Raw genomic sequence first — 22,765 nt, forward strand, 5'->3', positions numbered from 1 at the left:
TTATCACCTCACTAGATCCGTGTAACTTAAGGAATACTCATTCGTTTAGTAATAAATTCAAATGATTTTTATTGAATAGGTAATATTATTTTTATAACAATATATATTTTTAGTATAAAAATTTAGTCATATAAACCAAAACAATTCCCAATTGAATAATTTAAAATCCATTAAAAAATTAATATTGATTTTAGAATAGAATAATATATAATTTTTTAAATATTTACAATTGTAATTTTAAACATTAGTACAATAAGTTTGTTTTTGGTTTGCTGATATTCTTACTGGGTTGGCTGGAAAGTTAATAATTGCCCAGAGGTACAGATTATTAGAATATAATACTGAAAAAAGCTATCCTGAATTTCAATCAAACTTTAATTTCAAGCAAGATACTATTTAATTATATGAAAACAAAACTTGCATCAATTTTTGTTTACCACAAATTCATATATAAATGAAAGAATACCTAATTCATCTAAAGTATATTTGATAATTTTTTTAAAATTAATAATTCCATTTTTGTATTAATTATTAATAAAATAGAGTTATATTTTTTAATAAAAAACCGAGAGTGGCGTATTTACAACCGTTGAGGATGTGAAAGAATCGGAATCATGTTAAATTTAGATTTTTCAGTTTGTTTCTGTGGAAATGTACATTAAAATATAATGAAAGCAGTTTGGAAACAAACCATTTATCATCATTTTGCATGTATTTTTATCATTTATACGTGCGGTGGCGTTGCAAAAAACGATGTGTTGACGTCACTGGCGATTGAATTTATAGTTTAGAAAAACCACTTTCAATTGTAAAAACAATTAAAAATTTTTATACCATGCATATATGTAATATGCAAGGTATACTAAGTTTAGTCCCAAGTTTGTAACGCTTAAAAATATTGATGCCACGTACAAAATTTTGCTATAGGTGTTCATAGAATCACCTAATTAGTCCATTTCCGGCTGTCCGTCCGTCTGTGGACACGATAACTCAAAAACGAAAAAAGATATCGAGTTGAAATTTTTACAGCGTCCTCAGGACGTAAAAAGTGAGGTCGAGTTCGTAAATGAGCAACATAGGTCAATTGGGTCTTGGATCCGTAGGATCCATCTTGTAAATTGTTAGAGATAGAACAAAAGTTTAAATGTAAAAAATTCAAAAAATAAACAACTTTTGTTTGAAACATTTTTTCGTAAACATCACTGTTTACCAGTGAGGGCGCAATTAGGCGAAAATTTTATAGTATGTACCATACTTGAATATCAGTTATGTATGTGTCACATGTATGTATATATTATGTAATAAAGAAATCAACACTGACTATGCATGGTATTTCAACAATTAATTCAGTCAATTGTTTGTTTTCACTTTTTTTTTGTTTCTTAGTAATTTTTAGTAAATTTTCGAAAAAAAAAATAGCATGCAAGTTCTCTATTATAACAATTTATAACAATAAATTTTGGTTAATTTTCTTTATAGTTCGAAATAAATATTTTTTATAAAATATGACTTTACAGTAATATTAAAGAAGCGAAGATATTAAAAATCTGACAACATTATTGTATATATTGGCCAAACGTAGTCATGGTAGGGAGAATCTGATCGACGCCAGTGCTTCCTGTGGATAATTTTGGCGTAAAAGGATGCTGTTATGACTAATTTTCAATTGTTTACTTGAAAATCGTCTACAGTAAACGTCAAATTAAAATAACTGAAAAATGACAAGCTTGTTGCACTAGAAATTGTGAAATAATATTTTTTAAATGTAAATAAATATAATTACTAATTTGTTAGATTATAGGTATTATAAAATTTTAAATATAAACCATACATACATCCTGTGGTAACTGCCTGAAATAAAACTCATGCACGGAGCGAATAAGCGTGTATATGAGATTAAGCGTTGCTAGATTTTCAAAATATGAGGTTCTTTTCAAATAAGTAACAGAAGATTCTGAAACTTTGGTGACATATAGGCAATATAATTGAGATATGTTGGTTATACATATTTAATAGTTAAGAAGGAATATCCAGTTCCAATTTGAAAGGGAAAAGTTTTCGAGGGCGAAATGCATCGTTCTGTTACCAAAAGTATATTATATGAAAATGTTATCCGCCTGGAGTTCTAAAAAATAATGCTAAAAGCATTTAAAAAAATAAAAAATTAATTTGTCGTAAAATTGGGTCGAATAAAGAAGTCCAAGCTATCAATGTTTTTAATGGAAAGAAATTTAACAATAAAATAAAAAAATTATTGACAGACCAGTATTATTAATTCATATCTAATTTATTAGATGCAATGTTTATTTTTAATATGCTAATGTTTATTACTTTGTTTATTGTTATTTTTATTCTTTACAAAGAAAAGAACAAATAAGTTTCACAGAAAATAAATATCAGTGTTTCTGTGTTTTCTTTAAACAATTTTACGAACTGCAAAAGTATTTTGTGTAGCTCTACGCAGAAAATTTAAAAAATAAGTAAATATTATTGTTATTAATTGCTAAAGAGTGAGATAAAATAATTAAAAAAATTGATTCTCATCACATTTTTTAATTTTCAAAAGACGAAAAGGATAAGTCGTATACTACTACCTTTTTTTACTCTAAGTTCTGCGCACAATTCCTGTTTCAGTTTTCTTAATTTGTTTTTAAAATTTGTGTGGAAATGTACGTTAAAATAAATTTGGTCGTTACGTTATTTTATTTTTTAAAATACTATAAAAACATATCAAGGCCTAAAAAATGAATTTTATTTTTCTACCAACGTATTATATTAGGGTTCGAAAAGTAAAAAAATTAAATGTGTACATTAAAAATCTATATCCCAATTAGATAAATCCTCTGTTGCATCATCTATAATATTTGCATCTTGTATCTGATAAAAATTTGTAAGATCTGTAGGTCCATTTATGGGACGAATAAGAGGTGCCTTTAATGTCCCGTCTTCTAATGAAACCCAGTCGAAATTGTTAAACCATCTGAAATAAAATTACAAGTTATTAATTATAAATTTGTCAACCCTAGTAGCCTAGTTGGCTAAGGCGTAACCAATTACGTCCGTGGTATGCCTAGGATAGTGGGTACGATTCCCGCCGTCACAGCAAAAATTAATTTAATAAATAGTTTTGATGGGCAGATGAGGTGCATGGTATATGCATGAGGGAGGTTCACTCAGCCTCTGGAAATAATTGAGGAGCTGATAAATGAAATTATCAGCGGAAAAGGTGGTGAAACACATATACAATATCACAATGGACTCCTAAGTGTGTCCTAGTGTTGTTTCATTAGTTAGGTAATTGATATTTTATTTTCAAACATTGAATATCTTTATAGGTATTTTGTATTCTTGTTGTTATCATGTCTTAAGGTAGTACGAGTGGCAGACTTGTGGTTCAATTTATTTGTACTTTATTTCCAACTTTGATTTTGAATTTTGTTATAATTTTTGTAGACGAAAAATAAGAAAAAAATGTTCGATATCTACCTTGGTTTTCGAAATATTGGAAGCTAAATACCTAATTAAACAAAATTTTCAATTTCCAAAATTTTGAAAACTACTCCAGATATCGAAAAACTATAGGTGCTTGTTCTTTTTGTCTTATATTGTCAAGTTATATCATAATAGACCTTTTTCACATTTTCTTTTCTTTTTTTTAAATGAAAGTAAATGTCTTGATAAATGGGCTAATTTTTTTCCCCGATTTTTTTGAAGCCAAATGACCGAGAAAATAAACAATGAAAATCATTAAAATTCAAACTGGCGAAAACGATCCGGAAACAAACGATGCAACACGTCATTTAAAGTTGATAATAGTGATATATTAATACGACTGTTGACACTGTTTTATTGTCATTGCTTGTCAGATTGACATCACAGGTCACGTGTGCGGTGGAGCCAAAAAAAATCGTTTTAAAATATTTCAAATATTGTGACTTTTTAACAATTTTTTTCATAGTGTTTTTATTGTTAATAATGCGTAATTTTTGAGTTACAGGCTCTACTCGACCACCATAAAAAAATATTAAAAAGCATTTCTGTTTTTCATGAAAAAGGTCTATTCACCATCAAAATTGAATATATGTATATATTTTTTCAATTTGTATCCCCACTATTATACAGAATGTTTGATTTACATCTAGGCATATAAATATCACGAGTATGACAGAATGCATGCGTTAAGCAATACATCTAAGTGAGAGGTATTATATACAAGTGTTGAAGATTCGATATGCGTTGAGATAGTTGAATGGATGAACTACAACAGATAAGTCACGATACAAGTCACTTTTGCAAATCCACATAACACCTATAATACCTCTTACTCAGATTCATTGCTTAACGCATGTACTTTGTCATACTCGTGATATTTATATGCCTAGATGTAAATCGAACATTCTGTATATATAATATGAGCACTATATATTTGTATGAGCACGGTATAAATCCTTAATTGGTCGGGCACAACGGTTTTTTTCTTTCAATAATTTATTAAGGTTTTACCTTTAATTTAAAAAGTTTTTTTTAATTTCCATCGACTAGTTTTGTAGAAATCTATGAAAATATCTCTAATGTTAAATATGCCTACTTTTGAAATCATTTATTTATTTAAATAATCGGGCAACCTCTCTAAAAAAAAAAATCAAGCCTTTTATCCAAAATTGCCCTGGCACTCGTACATCTTTAAGGGCATGATAATAGTATTTTATTTTAATTAACGGTATCTTAATTGCCGAAATCGAACGATCCGTTAAGGAGATACGAGGTAATAAAAAAATTTACAAAAGCGCGAAAAAGATAGCCACTCCTTGACAGTCGGGTAAAAATAAACAGACATGTTATGCAGTTATATCATTATTACCTGTGATTTTTTATGGCATTAATTCCATCTTGTTGGCAGCCTAATCGTTTAGCTGGATGTAATTTACACAAACTTCGTATAATACTTTGCGAATCTTTTGTTAATTTGGAAGGTAATTTAATTTTTTCGCCACCCACCAGCACATTTTGATATGTTTCTAAAGCATTTGAGCCACGAAATATTGAATCCCCTAATAATAATTCACTAATAAACACACCAAGTGACCAATAATCTAGCGATTTATTATGGCCACGACCCAAAACTATTTCAGGCGCTACATATTCCATGCTGCAAAAAGTGTAAGTTTTGTCTTGGATCATACGTTTTGCATTACCAAAATCCACTAATTTCGCATAACCTTTAAAATCAAGCATCACGTTTTCTGGTTTAAGATCTCTGTAAATAATATCACGTGAATGTAAATAGTCAAATGCCTCGACCACACATGCAACAACAAATTTTGATGATTTTTCATCCAAATATTCTTCTTCGTTTAATAATGTCCAAATATCACCACCCAAACATGGTTCAAGTATGAAGTAAAGGTATTTTGAATCTTTGTATGTTTCATATAATCTATAAAAAGCGAACAAATTTTAGCTCTATAGTGTTTGCTCAATTCACATTCTAAATTTTCAATTGGTATAATAGCCCGCAGTTAAGGTAGTACTATCGGTAATTGACTTTGCATTCAGAATTTAATGAAACTTGGCATAGTTGTCCATTATTATATTATAATTATAACCAGTTAAATTTTTAGCGGCCTTCAGATAACTGAAAATCTGAACGTCCAGTTTTGTGATATCAAATAAAATCTGTGATTTCCCATAAGGATCAATGTTAAAATATCTTTTGAAGGCCCCTAAAAATTTAATTGATTAATTATGATTTAATAATGGACAACTATGCTCTATAAAATACATTTTCTTACTGGCAAATAAATTTCGTATCACAACTGAATAAAACATTCTTCTCATTAAAAATATGCTCTCTTTCTTTGGATAATTCCACACTTCTTTTTTTAATACGTTTCAGTGCATACGTTTTTGTACGATCTTTTTTTGATTGCACTAAGTGGATGGATGCCATTCCACCAACGCCTAAAATTCCTATTGGTGTCAAATCTTTTAAACTATGTTTTGTATAATCTACAAATAAATTTTTTTGATAAATTAATTTAAATTAAAAATGCTTACAAAAATATTTCGTACCTTTTTTAATAGTGGGCAAAATTTTTGAAAAATCATTTAATTTTACATCATACATTTTGTTTACCAGTTTACTTAAACTGCCAACATACTTTTCAAATGCTCTAAAATACAGAAAATCAATGGTTTGCAGAAATGCTATTAAACAATTATAATCAGATGTTCTTCTTTATCATGGTTTACTACAAGTGTGCATGATAAAGAGTACTTCTAAATAACACCATCTTTTCTTTCTAAATTTAGTGCAGAACACCGTGACGAAAAGAACATGCTTAATTTCTATAACAATGTTTGTGAATTGAAAAGATGGTAATGAATCAAATATATTATCGAGTTTTACTAACTGTCGCTCTAGCGTAAGGCATTCAACTCCTGGAGCTTGTGCTATTACTGTTGCTTGTCTACAATCTGCTTTGGTTAATGCTAGTTCTCCAAAAAAACAACCTGCGCTCAAAATACCCATTGATACATCAAATAAATCACTGGTACCATTTTCATTTTGAAAACGTTTTGTGACCGTTACATGACCAGCTCGAATTATATAAAATTTATCTCCATAGTCACCTTGACGAATTATCACGTTGCCGGAGGGGAAAAATTCCTAAAAAATTAATAATATTTATACTTTGATTAGAACCAGCTCAAGAATAATTCCTGTTCAGAGCGAGACTCCCATGGCTCTCCATTCCACTCATACTTGGATTTTTATGGGCTCATTATAAATTTTTAGAGAAAGTTTTCTCGCTTTTTTTTATTTGAGAACGTTTTGATCATTTCAGTAATTTCAATTCAATGTAATGAGATTTCATGGAAAATGATTTAAAAAAAATTCCAAATGGCTTTTGAAGGAAATTAATAACATTGTCTAAAGTCATAAATTTTTATGTGAGAAAAAATATTTCACCGGTGAAACATGACTTCGAAAATTAGGGAATAACAAGTTTTTCCCATATAAAAGGTGATTTTCTCGAAATCTTAACATTCTGAAGCAATTTTGCATTCAGATTCATTCATTCAATTACCTAGATCAATTTTTATATTACATAAATATGTATTTCGACTACTCAGTAGTCATCATCAAAATGAATTATCTAATCGTAATTATACTCTTATTGTGTATGTTACACGTTGCTAATTTGGAGTCGAACTGTACATTGCTCTAGGAAATTGGGGCAAAAATAGAAATTTATTTCGAATTATCCCAATTTGAGTTGACCTTTGTAATAAAATTTATTACATTAATTTATTACTTTTTCAAGAAGTTCGCTCAGTTTAAACAAAACACCAGAACTGAGTTGTTGTAATCCAGGTACTGTAGATAAAAACTTAACATATTCTTCATGTTCTTGGTAGTCAGAGTATATCATAATCTTTTGAAATGTTTGACGGTCTAAAACCCACACTTCTGCAGGTGTAGTAGCTGAAAATTCATATTTCATTAAATTGTTTTTCATTAGAGAAAAAAATCGCCACTTTAATATCAAGGAACACTATCTATTTATATACATTTAGTACAATGTCTATTATAGCTAATTTTTCAGCTTCCATCCAAGCAAAATCACGAAGACTGTATAACTACCTATCTATACAGATAGTAAGACTTGGAGTTTACCGTTTATTTTGTCTATGCCAATCTAAAATCTGTTTAATTAGATACTCTCAATAAATATAGATTCTGATAAAAGATGAAATCATGAAGTAATATGTTTTAGCTTGAATTCGTCACCATACATTACCTCGAACTGTTGCCTGTCTTTTACAATTGTACAAGACTCCCAATTCACCAAATACTTCTTTACTACTAAATCGTTTAACAGTTAAACCGCCTTTTAGTACTTCAAAATACCCACTCTCAGAAACAAATAATTGATGGCCTGGACAATAAAATAAAAATATGTAAATATGAAATTAATTTTTTTTTTTTGAGCAATAATATTATAATTTTTATGAAATAGTTATTATCTCAAGTACGATTTATTGATCCATTGGTGAAAAACAACCGGATCTAAATCGAAAATAATTTAAGTATTGCTTAAACTAGCCCAATTTTATACAGGGTGTCTACCTAAGTTGGCTACATATGGAAAACTTTTTTAGTATAAGGTTTACGAAAAAAATTATTCTTTATAAAAATCTCTGCTTTCAAAAATATTAACATTCAGTTATTCACTTTTGACATCGAATAAACTGGCTGTCCACAAATTGAAAAACTTGAATAGGAATGTTAGTGGTCGTTTAGAAATGTAGACCATTTTGAACAGATTCCATCTCTATTTGAGCCTTCATTTCAAGATCATTTGGAAGTCTTCATTTTTCCTTTGATTTTCCATTTGGAAGCCTTTATTTTTCATTTTTGTAATCATAATCAATAAGAATTGTTCTAAATTGAAAATCATTCTTTCTTCGCGGCTATGGAAAAGCAAAGAGACTTATAAATGACTGTAAACAAATGTTCAATAACAGACCAATTTTCACCAGTTGATATACGAAAAAACTGATAGCTACCTAAAGTCTATAAGGTTATTTTTTATAAGTATACTAAAAAATCAATAGAATTATTTGACAAATCCTGTATTGTTCAAGAGTTTTATTCGACTAATTACCTGGTTCATTTTCAGTTAAAATGTTTGCGTTTGCAGCATATGATTGAAGATACATAGCATCAGTTACCAACTTCAATCTCTTTTCGTCCAATAATACACGTAAAAATTCATTCCCATATATTGATTCTTTTATTAAAGTTATAGAACTGTATTAAAATGATAGTATTATTTTTTTTATTGCATTTTTAGTTAAATTAAATCAGCAAAAGCCTACTTACCTATCGTCTTTATCAATTTTCTCAATATGTAAACTCGATAAATTTTCATCATTTATAACATTTTCAGGTGCCGTGCCTACATGCCTTTCTGACATTGGACGAGTTTTCTACATTGAAAAGATTGAATGCGTTTTGAGTTTTTGTGCATTTTTAAAACTAATTATAAATATATTACTTACTTTAACGGGCTGGCATAATTTTAATAAATTTTTTAATGGATTGTATGAAGTCATTGTTGTTAATACTTGAGTATGGTATTTGTTATGCACTATCATTCAATATATCAATTAATTGATAAATAATAATTAATAAATTACTACAGAGAGAAGTTAAACATCAAAATAGTAATTGATTGCTTCGATTGATTATAAATAATTTCTGTATTTTCAGATTAACTGCGCCGAGCAATAATTTGTAGAAATCCATGTTAAATTATTAGAAAAAATAATTTGCAAGAAAATTAATTTTGTAAATAATGATCTGAGTATGGCCGTGAAGGTCGTAACAATTGTAATTAAATGTAATTTATTTAATTTTAATAAAAACCATTAAAAATTAGTGGAATTTTGAAAATTATTTTCTGTATTAATATTCTTTATATATCTTACTCCATGATTCTAAAATTCATTTCGGTTTGTCGAGTTATCAAGTGTCAAAAGAATTAAAATGTTTTTTATGGTTTTAAGTACTCTGTTAACGATATTTTTAGATCTAAAGAATTTTTGGAACATCATTTTTATACAGGTCCAGAATCTCTCTGATTAAGGTCTCCCGTATAATATCATTTGTAAAAGTGTATCGTTTTGAAGATTAATCTTAAAACTATTCATTTATGCCAAGGTAATAAATAATATTTAAAAAAATTACGACTAAAATAAACAATTATTCAAATATATCTACCATAACATATACAAATAAAAAATTATATTTATTCGATTTATATAACGGATTTCCTCATCAATTTCAACTTGAGACAGTTTTATTGAACGGTAACGGTTGTGTTTTTCTACACTATAGCTAAAATAGCAAAAATTTTTTTTAAATCTCGGTTGATGGGAGCCAAAAGCGCCACTCGTTTTAAATTCTTCCTTGCTTACAAAACTACCCAAAAGTTCCAGTCGGAGTATGAACTTGGTCCTGATGAGATGTTTACAAAATATATGAAGTCCTGACTAAGATTTTGTACAGTGTTTAGTTCCAGACCTAAATAGTAGTACGGGCACAAAGTAACAAAAGACGGGCAGGATTATAAATTTACGACAACAAATGATTCAAAAGATGAGTTTATTCTTGTTTTTTTCTATTTATTAGCTTTTTTAAGGACGGGTCGTACGGGCTAACAAGTTGCTAGTACGGGAATAGTCCGTACATGCTCAAACGTGGCTACGGCATAGAAGGAGAGGGCAGTTATCGCCCTTTCCTTGAAAAGTTAACTAAATGCCGGTAATGAATTGTTTGATTTATATATTAGGATCGAAAGATTGAATTTTGTAAGTTTGCGGTACAGTAATCTAACTCCCCCCTTGGCTAACTAGCTGGCGACGCCCTTGCTTGTTTATGTAAATAAAGTAAAAACTTCTGTAAAAATTATGATTTTATAAATCTTTTAAACTTTTTTTAATAAAGGAATAGATAGTTAAACAAAGAAAAAAAAACTTTTCTAGATATCGCATAATGTAGATTAGATAAACAAAAAGTAATTTAATTTCCACACGTATTCAAATTAATGCAAATTCTCCGTCTCAAGGTAGGTCATCATGGAACAAGCACGGTGCAAAAACTGAATGCATTTATAACTTAGAAGTTGTAATATAAATTATTAAGAAATATTTAAAAAATTTAATTTAATTTTTCATGTAATTTTAAATTGAAAATTTCATGAAAATTTCTGGTTTTTTAAAACTATTGGACCGCTTTTATTTATTAATTTAAAAATTTAATTTTATGTGCAAAATCATTTTGATAAAAATACCCATTTGTATTTAAGAACAGAAATTAATATAATAAAGCCATCTCAAATTGAATCTTAATTTATTGTATAACAAGCTTACTAAAACAATATAAAGAGTAATCGAATTGGGCCTAAGCTTTTTTAATTTGAATATGATTTCTTTTTAATATTAGATATTGGATCATGGAATTTTTATTTAAGAAAGGTATATTCATGTAAAACACCAACCATACCAGACTATTAATTTTTCTGGATGTGAACAAGATTAATGTATTTTTAACTCCAATTCTCACGTTAACATCCACAAAAATTAAGTGTTTGGAGGGTGTTTGTAATATATATAAATATAATTGGATCGTATATTAGAAAGAGAAAATGTTTAAAATAAAAAAAAATCGTATTGATATCCTACACCGCTTGGTTTTTACCAGATAATTCTTACCTTGTCATCCTTTACAAGTTGAAAACTTTGAAAATAATTATCTTCCCTTTTGAAAAAATTGTTACACTTGAAACTGTATAGATTAATTTTATCATTTTCTGTATTAAATGCAACTGACCGTAACTCTACGTATTTGATAAAAATATAGTTAGACTAGAGTTAATAAATCTAAATTTTACCGATTACCTGGAAAAATTGACTCACGTGCGGTTTTCATAATTTAATAAAAAAGATCCTTATGATATTTGAACCAAACTCCACCTTAAAGAAACAACTGTTAGAAAACATAAAAATTGCTGAAAATTTGTATTCAGGGATTTTTTGGATCGCTGAATCCAAAAATATCTAATAAACTCAAAAATTTCATTTCTTAAAATATTGTTTTTGAACTTTTGAAAATGGTTAGTGTTATTTCAAAAATTAAGCAGTATATAACTCGAAAATGACCAACGTTACGAAAAGATAGTAAGAGACCTCGGACTTAAAAAAACTTAATTTTAAAATTGTATTTTGATTAGATTTTCGCCCGGAAAACTCTTGATTCTCATTAAAGGATATCTTTAAAATGTGAATATGCAAAAATGAAATGAGAACATTTTTTCTGATTTTTCCGCTCTTATTTGTTTCTCAATATTAAAAAAAAAAAAAAAAATTATTTTGGTGATTTCTGTTATATTTATAAATTTTAAATCTATAATGAAAAAGAAAACATAAATAATAACTATAACAATTTCTTAACAAGTGATGTGAAAATTAAGTACAATAAAAAACAACATATTTAAAAGAAAAATTATTAAATATGCAACACATGATGAGTGAAAAATACTTATTTTATTACTTATACTATTAATATCATTAATTACTGAATATATGTTAACAAAGTTAATCTCATTTATCAAAGTCACGATCCCATCCAGATTCTTCTTCGGGTGGATCATCATCATCGGCACGTTGACGATCAAAGTTTGATAAGTCTTGGTTATTTCTGACTGGATTTATTAGTGGTGCAGGCATAGTTCCGGCTTTTAAAGCATCCCAATCAAATCCTAAATACCATCTGAAAAAAAACCAACATTCATAAATTAATTAAACGGGTATTATATTAAATAAATTTCGATTTTTGCCACAAATTCCAAGATCAATTTTTTGTATTATATAAATACGTATTTCGACTATCAAGTAGTCGTTATCAGTATGAATTAGCTAATCGTAATTACTCTTATTGTGCATGTTCCATGTTGCTAATTTGGTGGGTATTATACTGTACCTATATACACTGTATACGGCAGTTTATAGAACTTGAAATCAGTTTATAGAACTTAAAAGAGTTGGCTAAAAGCTCTGTTATGAAGTAGTGTGTAGATTTTTGGATTTACTCCCAAAGTTGATGGGGATAAATATAGTGAATTTTGTTTTTGTTTACCGATTAGCCAAGGAATACTCACCTATGATTTTTAATGTCCTTAATTCCATCTCGAAAGCATCCAAGTCGTTCAGTAGGCACAAAGCGGCATAATTTTTTAATTAAATGTTGAGTAGAATTTGGTATTCTAGGTGAAAATGGTACACGATCAATACCTTTTAAGATTAAATTGTACGTGCTCATATGATCACGCCCTCGAAATGGTGGTTTTCCAACCAATAATTCATGTATTAAAATACCTAATGCCCAATAATCAACGGCTCGATTATGACCGCGATTTAAAATAATTTCAGGTGCAACATATTCTGGTGTTCCAGCGAATGTCCACGTTTTTGTACCATCTGCAACCTTCTTAGCGAAACCAAAATCAACTATTTTAATATATCCTTTTGCATCCAACATTAAATTCTCTGGTTTTAAATCACGATAAACAAAATTTCGTTTATGTAGATATTCAAATGCTTCGATTACACATGCGGACATAAATTTTGCGGTTGCTTCATTAAATTCACGTTTCTTTTGTAATGTTGTCCATACATCACCACCCAAACATGCTTCTATTAAAAAGTATAAATACTTTGCATCACGATATGTCTTGTACAATCTAAAAAATAAAATTTTTTCTTCAATTAAAGAGTATATGAAATCAGTCGATGAGCCTAAGTGGTCGAGCGATCTAAGGCGATAGACTTTGGCCGTTTGCCTACTTTGATTTAGGTTGCGGATCGAATCCAAGCAGCGGCAGTGAAAACAATTATAATTAATAGGCGCGGTAGAATTGATCACAATGTCGTCGGTTTGATAAGAACTAAGTAACCGACTTCACCCACATCAAAAATGTAATTGTAAATATGGATGTAGTTAAATAAATAAAGATTAACAAATAATGATGTGGGTGGCCTCTGTTATAGGCGTATATGCCAGAGAAAAGGAGGTTAAACCCCATTATTATTATTATTATTATTATTATTATTAATCAGTCGATGTAATAATTAATGCAAATATTATTTGGATATATTGAAGATTAACTTTCTGTATACCTGACATAAACGGATCAACAGAATTTCGGACCAGCAAAAATATTGGATTATAAGAAAATCTCAAAAAGTCTTCTAAGCGTTGAAATATCATCATTAAGGAAATAAACTGAAGAATATCAGGGCAGTTTAGTGTAGGTAATATGTGTAAATTCACAAGGCAAGGGGCCATGAAGATCAGTCGGCATACTCGGCAAATTAAAAGAAAACATGGAAATTATATCATTCAAAACTAAGCACATAAGTGCATTATAAAATGAGCAAATTCTATCGTATCCGCAAAATTTTTTCTGCATTTGGTGTACTTCAAGCTAGAGTTGTGTTCCTAAAAAACTTTAGCTAGGGCTGCGTTTCTGTAAAAACGAAGGCCTCAGATAAAGCAGTGCATTTTTTTTTTGGAACGCAGAATCTAATAGAAGCGATCCTGAAATGCGATTGAGTAAATGATTAAACATATTTTAGAGATAATTTCTTATGTATTTTTATTACGCTAACAAAGAAAACAAAAGCGACTATCTCTGAGGTCTCCCTAGTCCTAGTAAAACAGAGACTAGTAAACATCAAAAATTTTAAAAATGGGCTGAAGTATTACACAAAACGCTTTTTTAAGGAAGGTCCGATGTTTAGAAATCCATGGTTGATTTTGAGCCGATATGTGTGTAACTATCCATTTTTTTCAAAAAAAAAAACATTAATTGACTTTTCTATTGAAATGTACAACAAAGGTTATTAAAAACATCAATTTGTATTATTGATTTGTAGACATTTGTCACGAAAATAAAAGAGTGGTCACAAAAATAAGAAAAGCAATAAATGCGTTTGGTTATAAAAAAAAAACTATGGCTTACCTGCATATAAATATACTATTGCAATTAATCATAATATTTTTTTCATTAAACGCATGTTCTTGCTGCTGTTGTTGGACCATTTCAATTTTCTTTAATTTTTTCAATGCAAATGTCAAATTAGTATCATCACGATATTGTACTAAATCAACTCGACCAAAACCACCTTCACCTAATGTTCCTATTACATTTAAATCTTCTAGTTCCACATATGCAAATTCTGTAAAATTTTTTTTAAATTATATTATTATACCAGGTGTCCTATTTTAAATATTCTAGCTGAATTTTTTTTTTAATCAAAGATTTTTTGAAAAATTGCCCAAGGAAACGTTCGAAGATGAAAATCTCATAGTGTCTCTTTTTGACTTTGTCATGCAAAGTCGTTTACAAATCAACAATCAAGTTCATAGCTAAGAGATAGAGTAAAAAAGTTTAAATAAGAATGTAATTCTTTATACAATAGCAAACTTAAATAAAACAACTTTTACTTAGGACCTTTTTTCAGTAAATTCTTCGCTAAAGAAGTTTTCGGTTAGATTATTTAAAATTGGAACCTGGTATACATAGAGTGTGCTTACAGTTTTTGGCAACACTAAAAATACCACTGTTTGACGTCGTATAAAATGCGGTTTCCGGGTCATGAAAGGGAGTATCGAAATGCATATTTTCTGAAAATTTCAAGTCTGTAACTCTTGCGGTACGCGCGTACGGGATACAAGTTTATATATGACACTCCTATTATTTTTGTTTAAAATTTGAAAAGATCATTAATTTTAAAACATATTTTTTATAAGAAAATTTTTATCGAAATATAGAATTGGCAAAACTAGAATTTGTAGAAATTTGAATTTACGTAAGATCAGGGTTTAAACGAAATCGAATGAAATTAAAACTAGGAGCTAAGCTGGTTATGGATTGGTGTCATATTAGACTTATTTCGTGGTCCGTTACACCACATGGTTTGATCTCATTAGACTTTTTTTTATGGAGGTGCAGGATTTAAATAACAAAATTCAGATGGCATGTAATAATTTGTCAGAATTCCGAATAAGAGTTGCAACATCCAAAGAGTTTTTGAGATGTTTAGAGTCATGTATGGAACACAAAGGCAGAAATTTTGAGCAGTTTATCACATAATCTTTTTCACAAATTTCAACTTTCTGTTACCTTGCCAATTCTGTATTTAGATTTTAAAATTTTCTTATTCTAAACAAGTTTTAAAATAAATAATCTATCCAAATCTTAAAATAAAAGGAGTGCCATTTAAAAAAAGCTAATTTGTATCCTGTACTTGTACCCCTGTACTAATATGCATTTCAATACTCCCTTTCATGACCCGAAAACCACATCTCATACGTCGTTAAACAGCTGAAATTTTTAGTGTTTCCAAAAACTGTAAGCACACTGTATATTTATTTATATCGGGTAGATTGATTTTAACTTACCAGAGGTAATACGTTTTACTGGTGGATCATTATAAATCCCATCATTTTTTAATTCGTCTAAATTGCCTAAGTATTTCGTAAATGCTCTAAAAAATTAAACAATATAGAAAAAAATTAAACAATATAAACATATATATTATAAACAAATTTTGTATAATTTAAATTGAATCTCTTGAGAATAAACGCAATTTCGCAAAATTTTGAGATCAAATAATATAAAAAAACTTGTAGTCATACACTAGCAATAAAAAATTATTTTTTATTATTTTAATTATTTATTATAATATAGTATGTACTACCAAAAATCTAATATAAAGTCAATTAAAAAATATATTTTTTAGAACGTGACTCCGTAATGAAGTAAATTTTTTATGATTTTTTTTGTTTGCATTTTAGATTGATAAAGGTAAATTTGTTAATAAACTAAATTGAGATTTAAGCGTAGTCCGAGTTCCGCGTTAATGCAAGTTGAAATTTTCGTTGATAGTGCTTTTTGACCTTTTTCTTCTTCCAAAAATTGCATAAAGGTGTGCATAAAAGCTTGTTTCCACCCCCTTGTAAAACCGATACTTATAAACTTCTGGCTATTTTTTACATATTATATTCTTAATGACTTTCTTTTAACATCTATTGCGATATTCACAAACCCGTCAACCGTACCATAATTCTCAATTTTCTTTGTTACCAAACTCACTTTTATCAATACTCTAAAATGACTGACAAAATAAATCATCCAATTTTAAAGAAGAAATTCTTATTTATTTGTGTGAAACTATTTATTTTCTCATAATGTGGAAATTAAACGGCTTCGTACACAAAAGCTATATTATACTGGCACGTGTAGAAGGAAAATTTAAACCACGGAAGAAATTCTAGACTAGTATCTAGCTGTTAAAATTAAAAAATTATTTTAACGTTGAGAATTTGCCTACGAAAATAGTTTTTCAAATTTTTCTCCAAGATAATATATTTTTCCAAAATATACTGACTGACTGTATCAGAATCAAATGGTCAATAACCTAGGAGTTATTATGGTACACAAAAACAAGCCTTTTGGTATAAATAAAATGTGTACGCAAATATTCCCCATCAGATTTCAGATCTACAGGCATTAAAAGTTTGCATAACATGTTAAATTTTTGCCGAATCCGTTGAGTTTTCGAAAAATTGTTTTTAATAATTTTTCGCTATTTTGGCTATTTAAAGTTTCCCTCTATCTCTAATGCTTTGTTCCATTTGGAGCTAGTTTTACTTTTTCTTCAACACTTTTTTAACAGTTTTGCTGAATCTCACACAATATGTTAAAGAAACATGTTTTTTGTAAAAATATCAACAACTAATATTCGAAACAGTTGTTCGAAAATTCAACGAATTCGGAAGATATTCGACACGGTATGCAAAGTTTCTAAAACCAATAGCTCCGAATGAACGGGTTTTCGGACACATATTTCTCGTACCAAAATTCATCTTTCGATGTAATCCTTTCACCCCAAGATTATTGACCATTTATTCTGATAGACTTGGTATACTATCCCAACTACAAGAAATCAAAAAAAGAAAATTTGTGTATAGCTATAGTTATACTTATACTTACATTCGATCTAATGTTAAACATTCAACTCCTGAATCTAAAGCTGTAACAGTAGCTTGTCGAACTTCACCCTCCTTACGCAACGCTAATTCTCCAAAATATTCACCTCTAGTTCTTGTACCAAACGATTCTTCAAAACCGTTCTCACCAATTTTTTTACTAAATTTTACAGTACCAGCCTTAATAATATAAAATTTATCACCTGTGTCACCTTGTCTTACAATTACTTTACCGGATTCGAAAAATTCCTAAAAAATATTTATCAATTATCAATTAAGTTATTTTCGATATTATTTTGATTAATCTTACTGGTTTTAATAAATCAGCTATTTTGGCTACATTGGCTTTATGCAATTTTTCAAATAATGGACATGATTTCAAAAATTTAATATTAGCATCTTGCTCTTCAACAACAGTACGGTGGATTATTTTTTGAAATACAAGCCGATCTAATACCCATACTTTCGCTGGTGTTAGAACTGAAAGATTAAAATGTATACAAATAAATAATAATAATTTCAAACGAACACAAATTATATTCGAAAGTTTTTACGACTTTTAAACTAAATATATTGATATTTACCTTTAACAGAGGCCAAACGCTTAGCACTGTATAAAATTGCTAACTCTCCAAATGCTTCGCCAGCCTCAAATTTCTTAACAACTTCATTATCTTTATTTAATACTTCAAACGATCCCGATGCGGATACAAATAAATGTGACCCTAAAAATATCAACTAATTATTTGGTAGTCATAATTTTTTTTTCGAAATACATACCAGTTTCTCCTTCTTTAATAATAAAACTATCAGCTTCAATTTCTTTTGCATACATAACTTCGACAATTAATTTCATTCGTTTTTTATCACCACAAAAATGGTTTAAAAAGTCATTATTTTCAAACGCTTTCCGAATTAATTCTTCAGATCTAGAATTAAACAAATTAATCAGGTATATTAATTAAAAAGGTATATAATATTTGAAATGTTTCAGAACTTTCGAAAATCTTTTTTACACAATTAAATAGAAACCAATTGAAAATATTTTCTATAGTCTAGTTTCCATATTCAATTATCGTAAAGTACGATCCGTTATGATATTCGCCTATTAGCTTTACTATTACATTTAACCCGTCAGCACTTACGTTATGAGCATTTAGCGCTTTTCGATTTAAAACATAAATAACTTTTATTTTTCAAATGGTACGTGTGGCTGCAACTTTTCTATCTTCATACAATTTTATCTATTTTCAAATTATGAATTTTTCAAATAACTATATTTTTTCAAGTCCTTTAGAAATTGTGAGAATTTCTCTCATCACAAGAGTAAAGAGATGTAAGCAAAAAGTATTCACTTCGGAAATTTTCGGGACTGATCGTGTACTTTCGTCAGTTTAATATAAATCGTACTCAGTAAATTAATTATTTAGATTATTTTTCTGCTCTAATATTTTCACTCTCAAAAATCATTCAATAATCACGTAATCAAACTAGCTAAAGCTAACTTTTTAATTAGCTAAAAAATAAATTTATATAAAACTAAGTAGAGCTTATGATTTACAAACTTTAAGAATATTTAAATTTATTCTCTCATAGCTATTGGAATTGTTGCTATGAAAGTGTGAAAATATCTATGTGAGTGTGAAACATCATTAAGAATCAAATAAGCCATCGCTCTACTAACTGACATTATCAATTCAATGACAAAAATATCAGTCTAACAGGAAATATTTTTATTTGTAAAAATTTTAACCTGAAGAGGAAAAAAAGAAAACTCTATCACAAAATTCACTTTCATTTAAGATAGATATATCTTCAATTAGATACATGAAATTCATAAGGGGCACCAAGATATATGATCATGTTTGGATTTTTGTACTATTGAAATCTCCATAGAAAATGATCATATGGAATCTCCATATATCACTTTCATGCTTCTCATTTTTAACATAATAAAGACTTAAAAGAAAATACTTTTTGAGTAAGTATACTTATACTCTCGTAATCCGCATAAATTAACATCGTTATGCCACTACTCACTTTGAATCTTTATCGATTTTAATAATTCGAACATTTTCTTCATTTTCTTCTATATATTTTCGATTTCCTGGTATACCTGGCCGTCGTACTCTTGGTAAATCGGAGTCATCGGATACACGTTGATCTTCAGTTTTGTTACTTGCTATGCTAGGCTTTTGTGGATTATCTGTTGAAATTTTCGGTGTAAAGTGTCCGGTAACCTGAAATCAAGTTTATTTTTGTTTTAAAATTGATATAATCTCATAAAAGGTGAGGCGTATTTTTTATCGGAAAGAACAATTGATATTATATTGACTTAGCAGTCAGAAACGGTGGAGCGGGTGTGGGGGTTATTACTATGCATTCCTTAACGCAAGACATTTCTTTTTCAGTTGTCATTATCGTGGACGTCGGAGCAGTGCACATTCAAGGTTTTTATAAACTGGCCAATTGGTGATTACAGTGCAGGGTGTGTTTCGCCGGAGATCCATTACTAATTGAAATGACCTTAATCTCGCTTGACATAAAATCTTACATAGAGTTAATAAACTTTGACTCTATAACTCCTGAAAAGGTTTCGAAAATATACTAATTTTGATTGATCTCCGACGGAATTCATACTGAACCGCATTCACCAGACTCGCACTCAGAACAAATCAATCATACGTAAATAATATTAGAGGAAATAAAGCCGAAAAACAGTCTAGGCTAGGAATCGACTCAAAGAGTTATATATCGAAAGCGGTCAGGTTAGGTAAAAATATTTATAGTCAAAAAGTATTTAGGATGGCCCAAAATATAATATCATGCTGTTTTCAAGTCAAATTCTTGACAAAAACCACAAAATAATATTTATTTTAGTCAATAACGAATTTTCAGCAAAAACCTGTATTTTTTTCAAAGCCTATATATTGAAGACATTGAGGTCTGGCGAAAATTGTCAAGAATCAAAAAATGTTTAGAATTGTCTAAAATACGATATGTAACGGCTTTCACATTAAATTTTTGAACGGAACCACAATATAATCTTCATTTTCGTCAATAACCAGTCTTCGGCGTAGTTTCGATGAAGTTACGTAAAAAATGCCATAAATCAAGAAATGCTTATAATCGTCCCGTAATTATGTCCCACTATATGGGCGTATGCACTGACAAACATTTTTCACCGGCTCCCATAAAATTCTACTGGTTTGGAGTCGATTCCTGAGTCCAATTCTTCATTTTCTCGATTATTACGATTAGCGTACTGTTCTAAAGTCCAAAGCGGTGGCAGTTCTACTATTATTACTGAAAAATAAATGTTTTAAATTACGGAAAGCATCGCAAAAAATCGCACTCTCCACTCATTTCTAAAGGATTTCCTTCACGATCAAAAAATACTTGGTAACTATGCCCCATTCTGAACAATATTATTTCATAATTTGTTTACGTACTATGGAGTTCCTCTCAATTTCTGGTTTTGGAAATATATATGATTGTCTGCAACCCATTATTCGTGGAAGACAAGAAAACTTCATTATTGCCTGAAAAGAAGAGACCAATTTTATAAATCATGATAGTTTAATTAGAAAAAACCGAAAATTGTTCGGAATTGTCATCTTAGGAATTTCTTACAGTTTATCAATTATAATATTAACAGGATAATTCGGAAAATCTTCTTCTTCACTTTATTTTTATGAAAAATGTAGTGATTGCGTGAATCGCTGTCAACCTTATATCAATGATTTAACATTTAAATAATTAAAAAGTGAGTTGGTGTTTTTAAACCAGCAGGTAATATGAAAAAAGACTAAAAATATGTATTTAACTTAAGTTTTACTGGGCTAAAGCAAAGCAGGTTTTCCTGATTTTTGCTATCACCCACTGATTTGTTTCCTAGACTTTTTTTTAACTATACCTATAGTTTTAAAAACGTCGCCAACTAATTTTTATTTTATTTTGACTACACTTTTCATATACACTAATGGTGCATCCATTTCGAAAATCTCATTTTGCTATGATAATTGTTCTATCTAAGAGTATGCTTTTTGGGAAAATTCTTCTGCTGCTTGACATTTCGTTCGGGCAAAAATTACAAAAAATCCTTTTTCAATCTACTTCATCATGTCAATATCATTTATAATCTGTATACTTTCAGACAAGTTTAAAAGTTATTTGAATAGAATGGCATTGTGAATTATATTACTACATTGTTTATTTATCAGAATATAGTGGTATTTGAATAGATTTTTCACAGTGCGAAGTTATATAAAATTAACTTAAATACGACGTCTGCTTTAAAATTGAAATTAAAAATAATAGGGTTTTATGTCAGCGTACATTTATTGAAATTCTTTGAAACAAGTCAATTTGTGTAACATCAGGCGCTATTGAACAAATCGAACTGTTTATTTGCTTAAACATTTTTTTTTCTACTTTTATAAGAGGGTAAATAAAGAAACAAATCCAAAAATCATTTTCAAGTAACAAAATTATTTTTGTCTTTCGACAAAAACGTTTTGTCTCTCGATGTGTATGATGATGTGTATGGGTAATTGATGTGTATGTAAAATAATAAAAAATTTTCTCGACAAAACGGCGTATTCCATTTTAGCCAAGCGCGGGTCCATCCCTCAAAAAGGTGATGGGCACGACACAGCACCCAAAAATCGGCCAAATGTGAATCGGAGTATAAACTCGCTCATGATCGATACAGTGCATTCGTATAAAGGAGATGTTTACAAAATATATGACGCCCAGACAAGATTTTATACAGTGTGTTTGTAAATTAATAAACCTGTAAAAGTAGTTTGGTAGTTTGGAAGGTCTGCAGTTTGTTGGTTCACAAAAATTACAAAAGTAAATCTGTGTTTGTTTGCACATCAGAGAGTCACATTTAGATTCCAAACTACTACTGAACCAATTTTGATGAAATTTTTACAACTTCAAATTAAATTAAACCCCAGTACACATTTTACAGTAATAAATTTATTTAGGTTCTTTTCGTAATTCAAGCTTTCGTTTTTTTTTTTTTTTTTCGTTTTTTTTTTCGTGAAAGCGTTTGATAATATCATCGATTTCCAAATGGTAAGGAAAGTCAGCACGAATAATCTTTATTATTCCATTGAGGCACGCAACCAGGAT

The 22,765-nt window shown here is 29.0% G+C and overlaps 3 protein-coding genes across 4 annotated transcripts in view; all 3 read right to left on the reverse strand.

Moving 5' to 3' along the window:
• Positions 1-2,773: 2,773 nt before the first annotated feature.
• Positions 2,774-5,369, reverse strand: LOC123306145 (cGMP-dependent protein kinase 1-like). The gene is made up of 2 exons (XM_044888041.1): positions 4,862-5,369; positions 2,774-2,980 (listed from the first exon to the last, which is right to left on the reverse strand). The coding sequence occupies exons 1-2, from the start codon at positions 5,233-5,235 to the stop codon at positions 2,812-2,814; spliced, it is 543 nt and encodes a 180-aa protein (XP_044743976.1). The 5' UTR covers positions 5,236-5,369; the 3' UTR covers positions 2,774-2,811.
• Positions 5,249-9,123, reverse strand: LOC123305170 (cGMP-dependent protein kinase, isozyme 1-like). The gene is made up of 10 exons (XM_044886809.1): positions 9,070-9,123; positions 8,891-8,997; positions 8,673-8,818; positions 7,806-7,943; positions 7,320-7,489; positions 6,414-6,670; positions 6,073-6,173; positions 5,793-6,009; positions 5,302-5,437; positions 5,249-5,257 (listed from the first exon to the last, which is right to left on the reverse strand). The coding sequence occupies exons 1-10, from the start codon at positions 9,121-9,123 to the stop codon at positions 5,249-5,251; spliced, it is 1,335 nt and encodes a 444-aa protein (XP_044742744.1).
• Positions 9,124-12,007: 2,884 nt separating this feature from the next.
• Positions 12,008-22,765, reverse strand: part of LOC123298579 (cGMP-dependent protein kinase, isozyme 1-like) — a 32,511-nt gene continuing 21,753 nt past the window's right edge. For both annotated transcript variants that reach the window (XM_044880637.1, XM_044880646.1), the window contains exons 2-11: positions 21,076-21,165; positions 19,664-19,863; positions 18,404-18,552; positions 18,208-18,348; positions 17,934-18,103; positions 17,628-17,872; positions 16,034-16,119; positions 14,592-14,808; positions 12,729-13,310; positions 12,008-12,340 (exon numbers count right to left, since the gene is read on the reverse strand). In XM_044880637.1, the coding sequence (XP_044736572.1) occupies positions 12,172-12,340; positions 12,729-13,310; positions 14,592-14,808; positions 16,034-16,119; positions 17,628-17,872; positions 17,934-18,103; positions 18,208-18,348; positions 18,404-18,552; positions 19,664-19,863; positions 21,076-21,159 (2,043 nt within the window). In that variant the 5' untranslated portion in view covers positions 21,160-21,165 and the 3' untranslated portion in view covers positions 12,008-12,171. The remainder of the gene's footprint in view (positions 12,341-12,728; positions 13,311-14,591; positions 14,809-16,033; positions 16,120-17,627; positions 17,873-17,933; positions 18,104-18,207; positions 18,349-18,403; positions 18,553-19,663; positions 19,864-21,075; positions 21,166-22,765) is intronic.

This window comes from Chrysoperla carnea, chromosome 1 (assembly GCF_905475395.1).
Source record: "Chrysoperla carnea chromosome 1, inChrCarn1.1, whole genome shotgun sequence".
Lineage (NCBI taxonomy): Eukaryota > Metazoa > Arthropoda > Insecta > Neuroptera > Chrysopidae > Chrysoperla > Chrysoperla carnea.

What these genes read in the sequence shown, in the direction of transcription:
- LOC123306145 (XM_044888041.1), bottom strand. Translation starts at nt 5,235, where the DNA reads ATGCTTGATTTTAAAGGTTATGCGAAATTAGTGGATTTTGGTAATGCA. An exon ending in AATGCCATAAAAAATCACAG is followed by an intron (nt 2,981 to 4,861) that starts GTAATAATGATA and finishes ATTTTATTTCAG; the next exon opens with ATGGTTTAACAATTTCGACT.
- LOC123305170 (XM_044886809.1), bottom strand. Translation starts at nt 9,123, where the DNA reads ATGACTTCATACAATCCATTAAAAAATTTATTAAAATTATGCCAGCCC. An exon ending in AAGACAGGCAACAGTTCGAG is followed by an intron (nt 7,490 to 7,805) that starts GTAATGTATGGT and finishes ATGAATTTTCAG; the next exon opens with CTACTACACCTGCAGAAGTG. An exon ending in TTTGCCCACTATTAAAAAAG is followed by an intron (nt 6,010 to 6,072) that starts GTACGAAATATT and finishes ATTTATTTGTAG; the next exon opens with ATTATACAAAACATAGTTTA.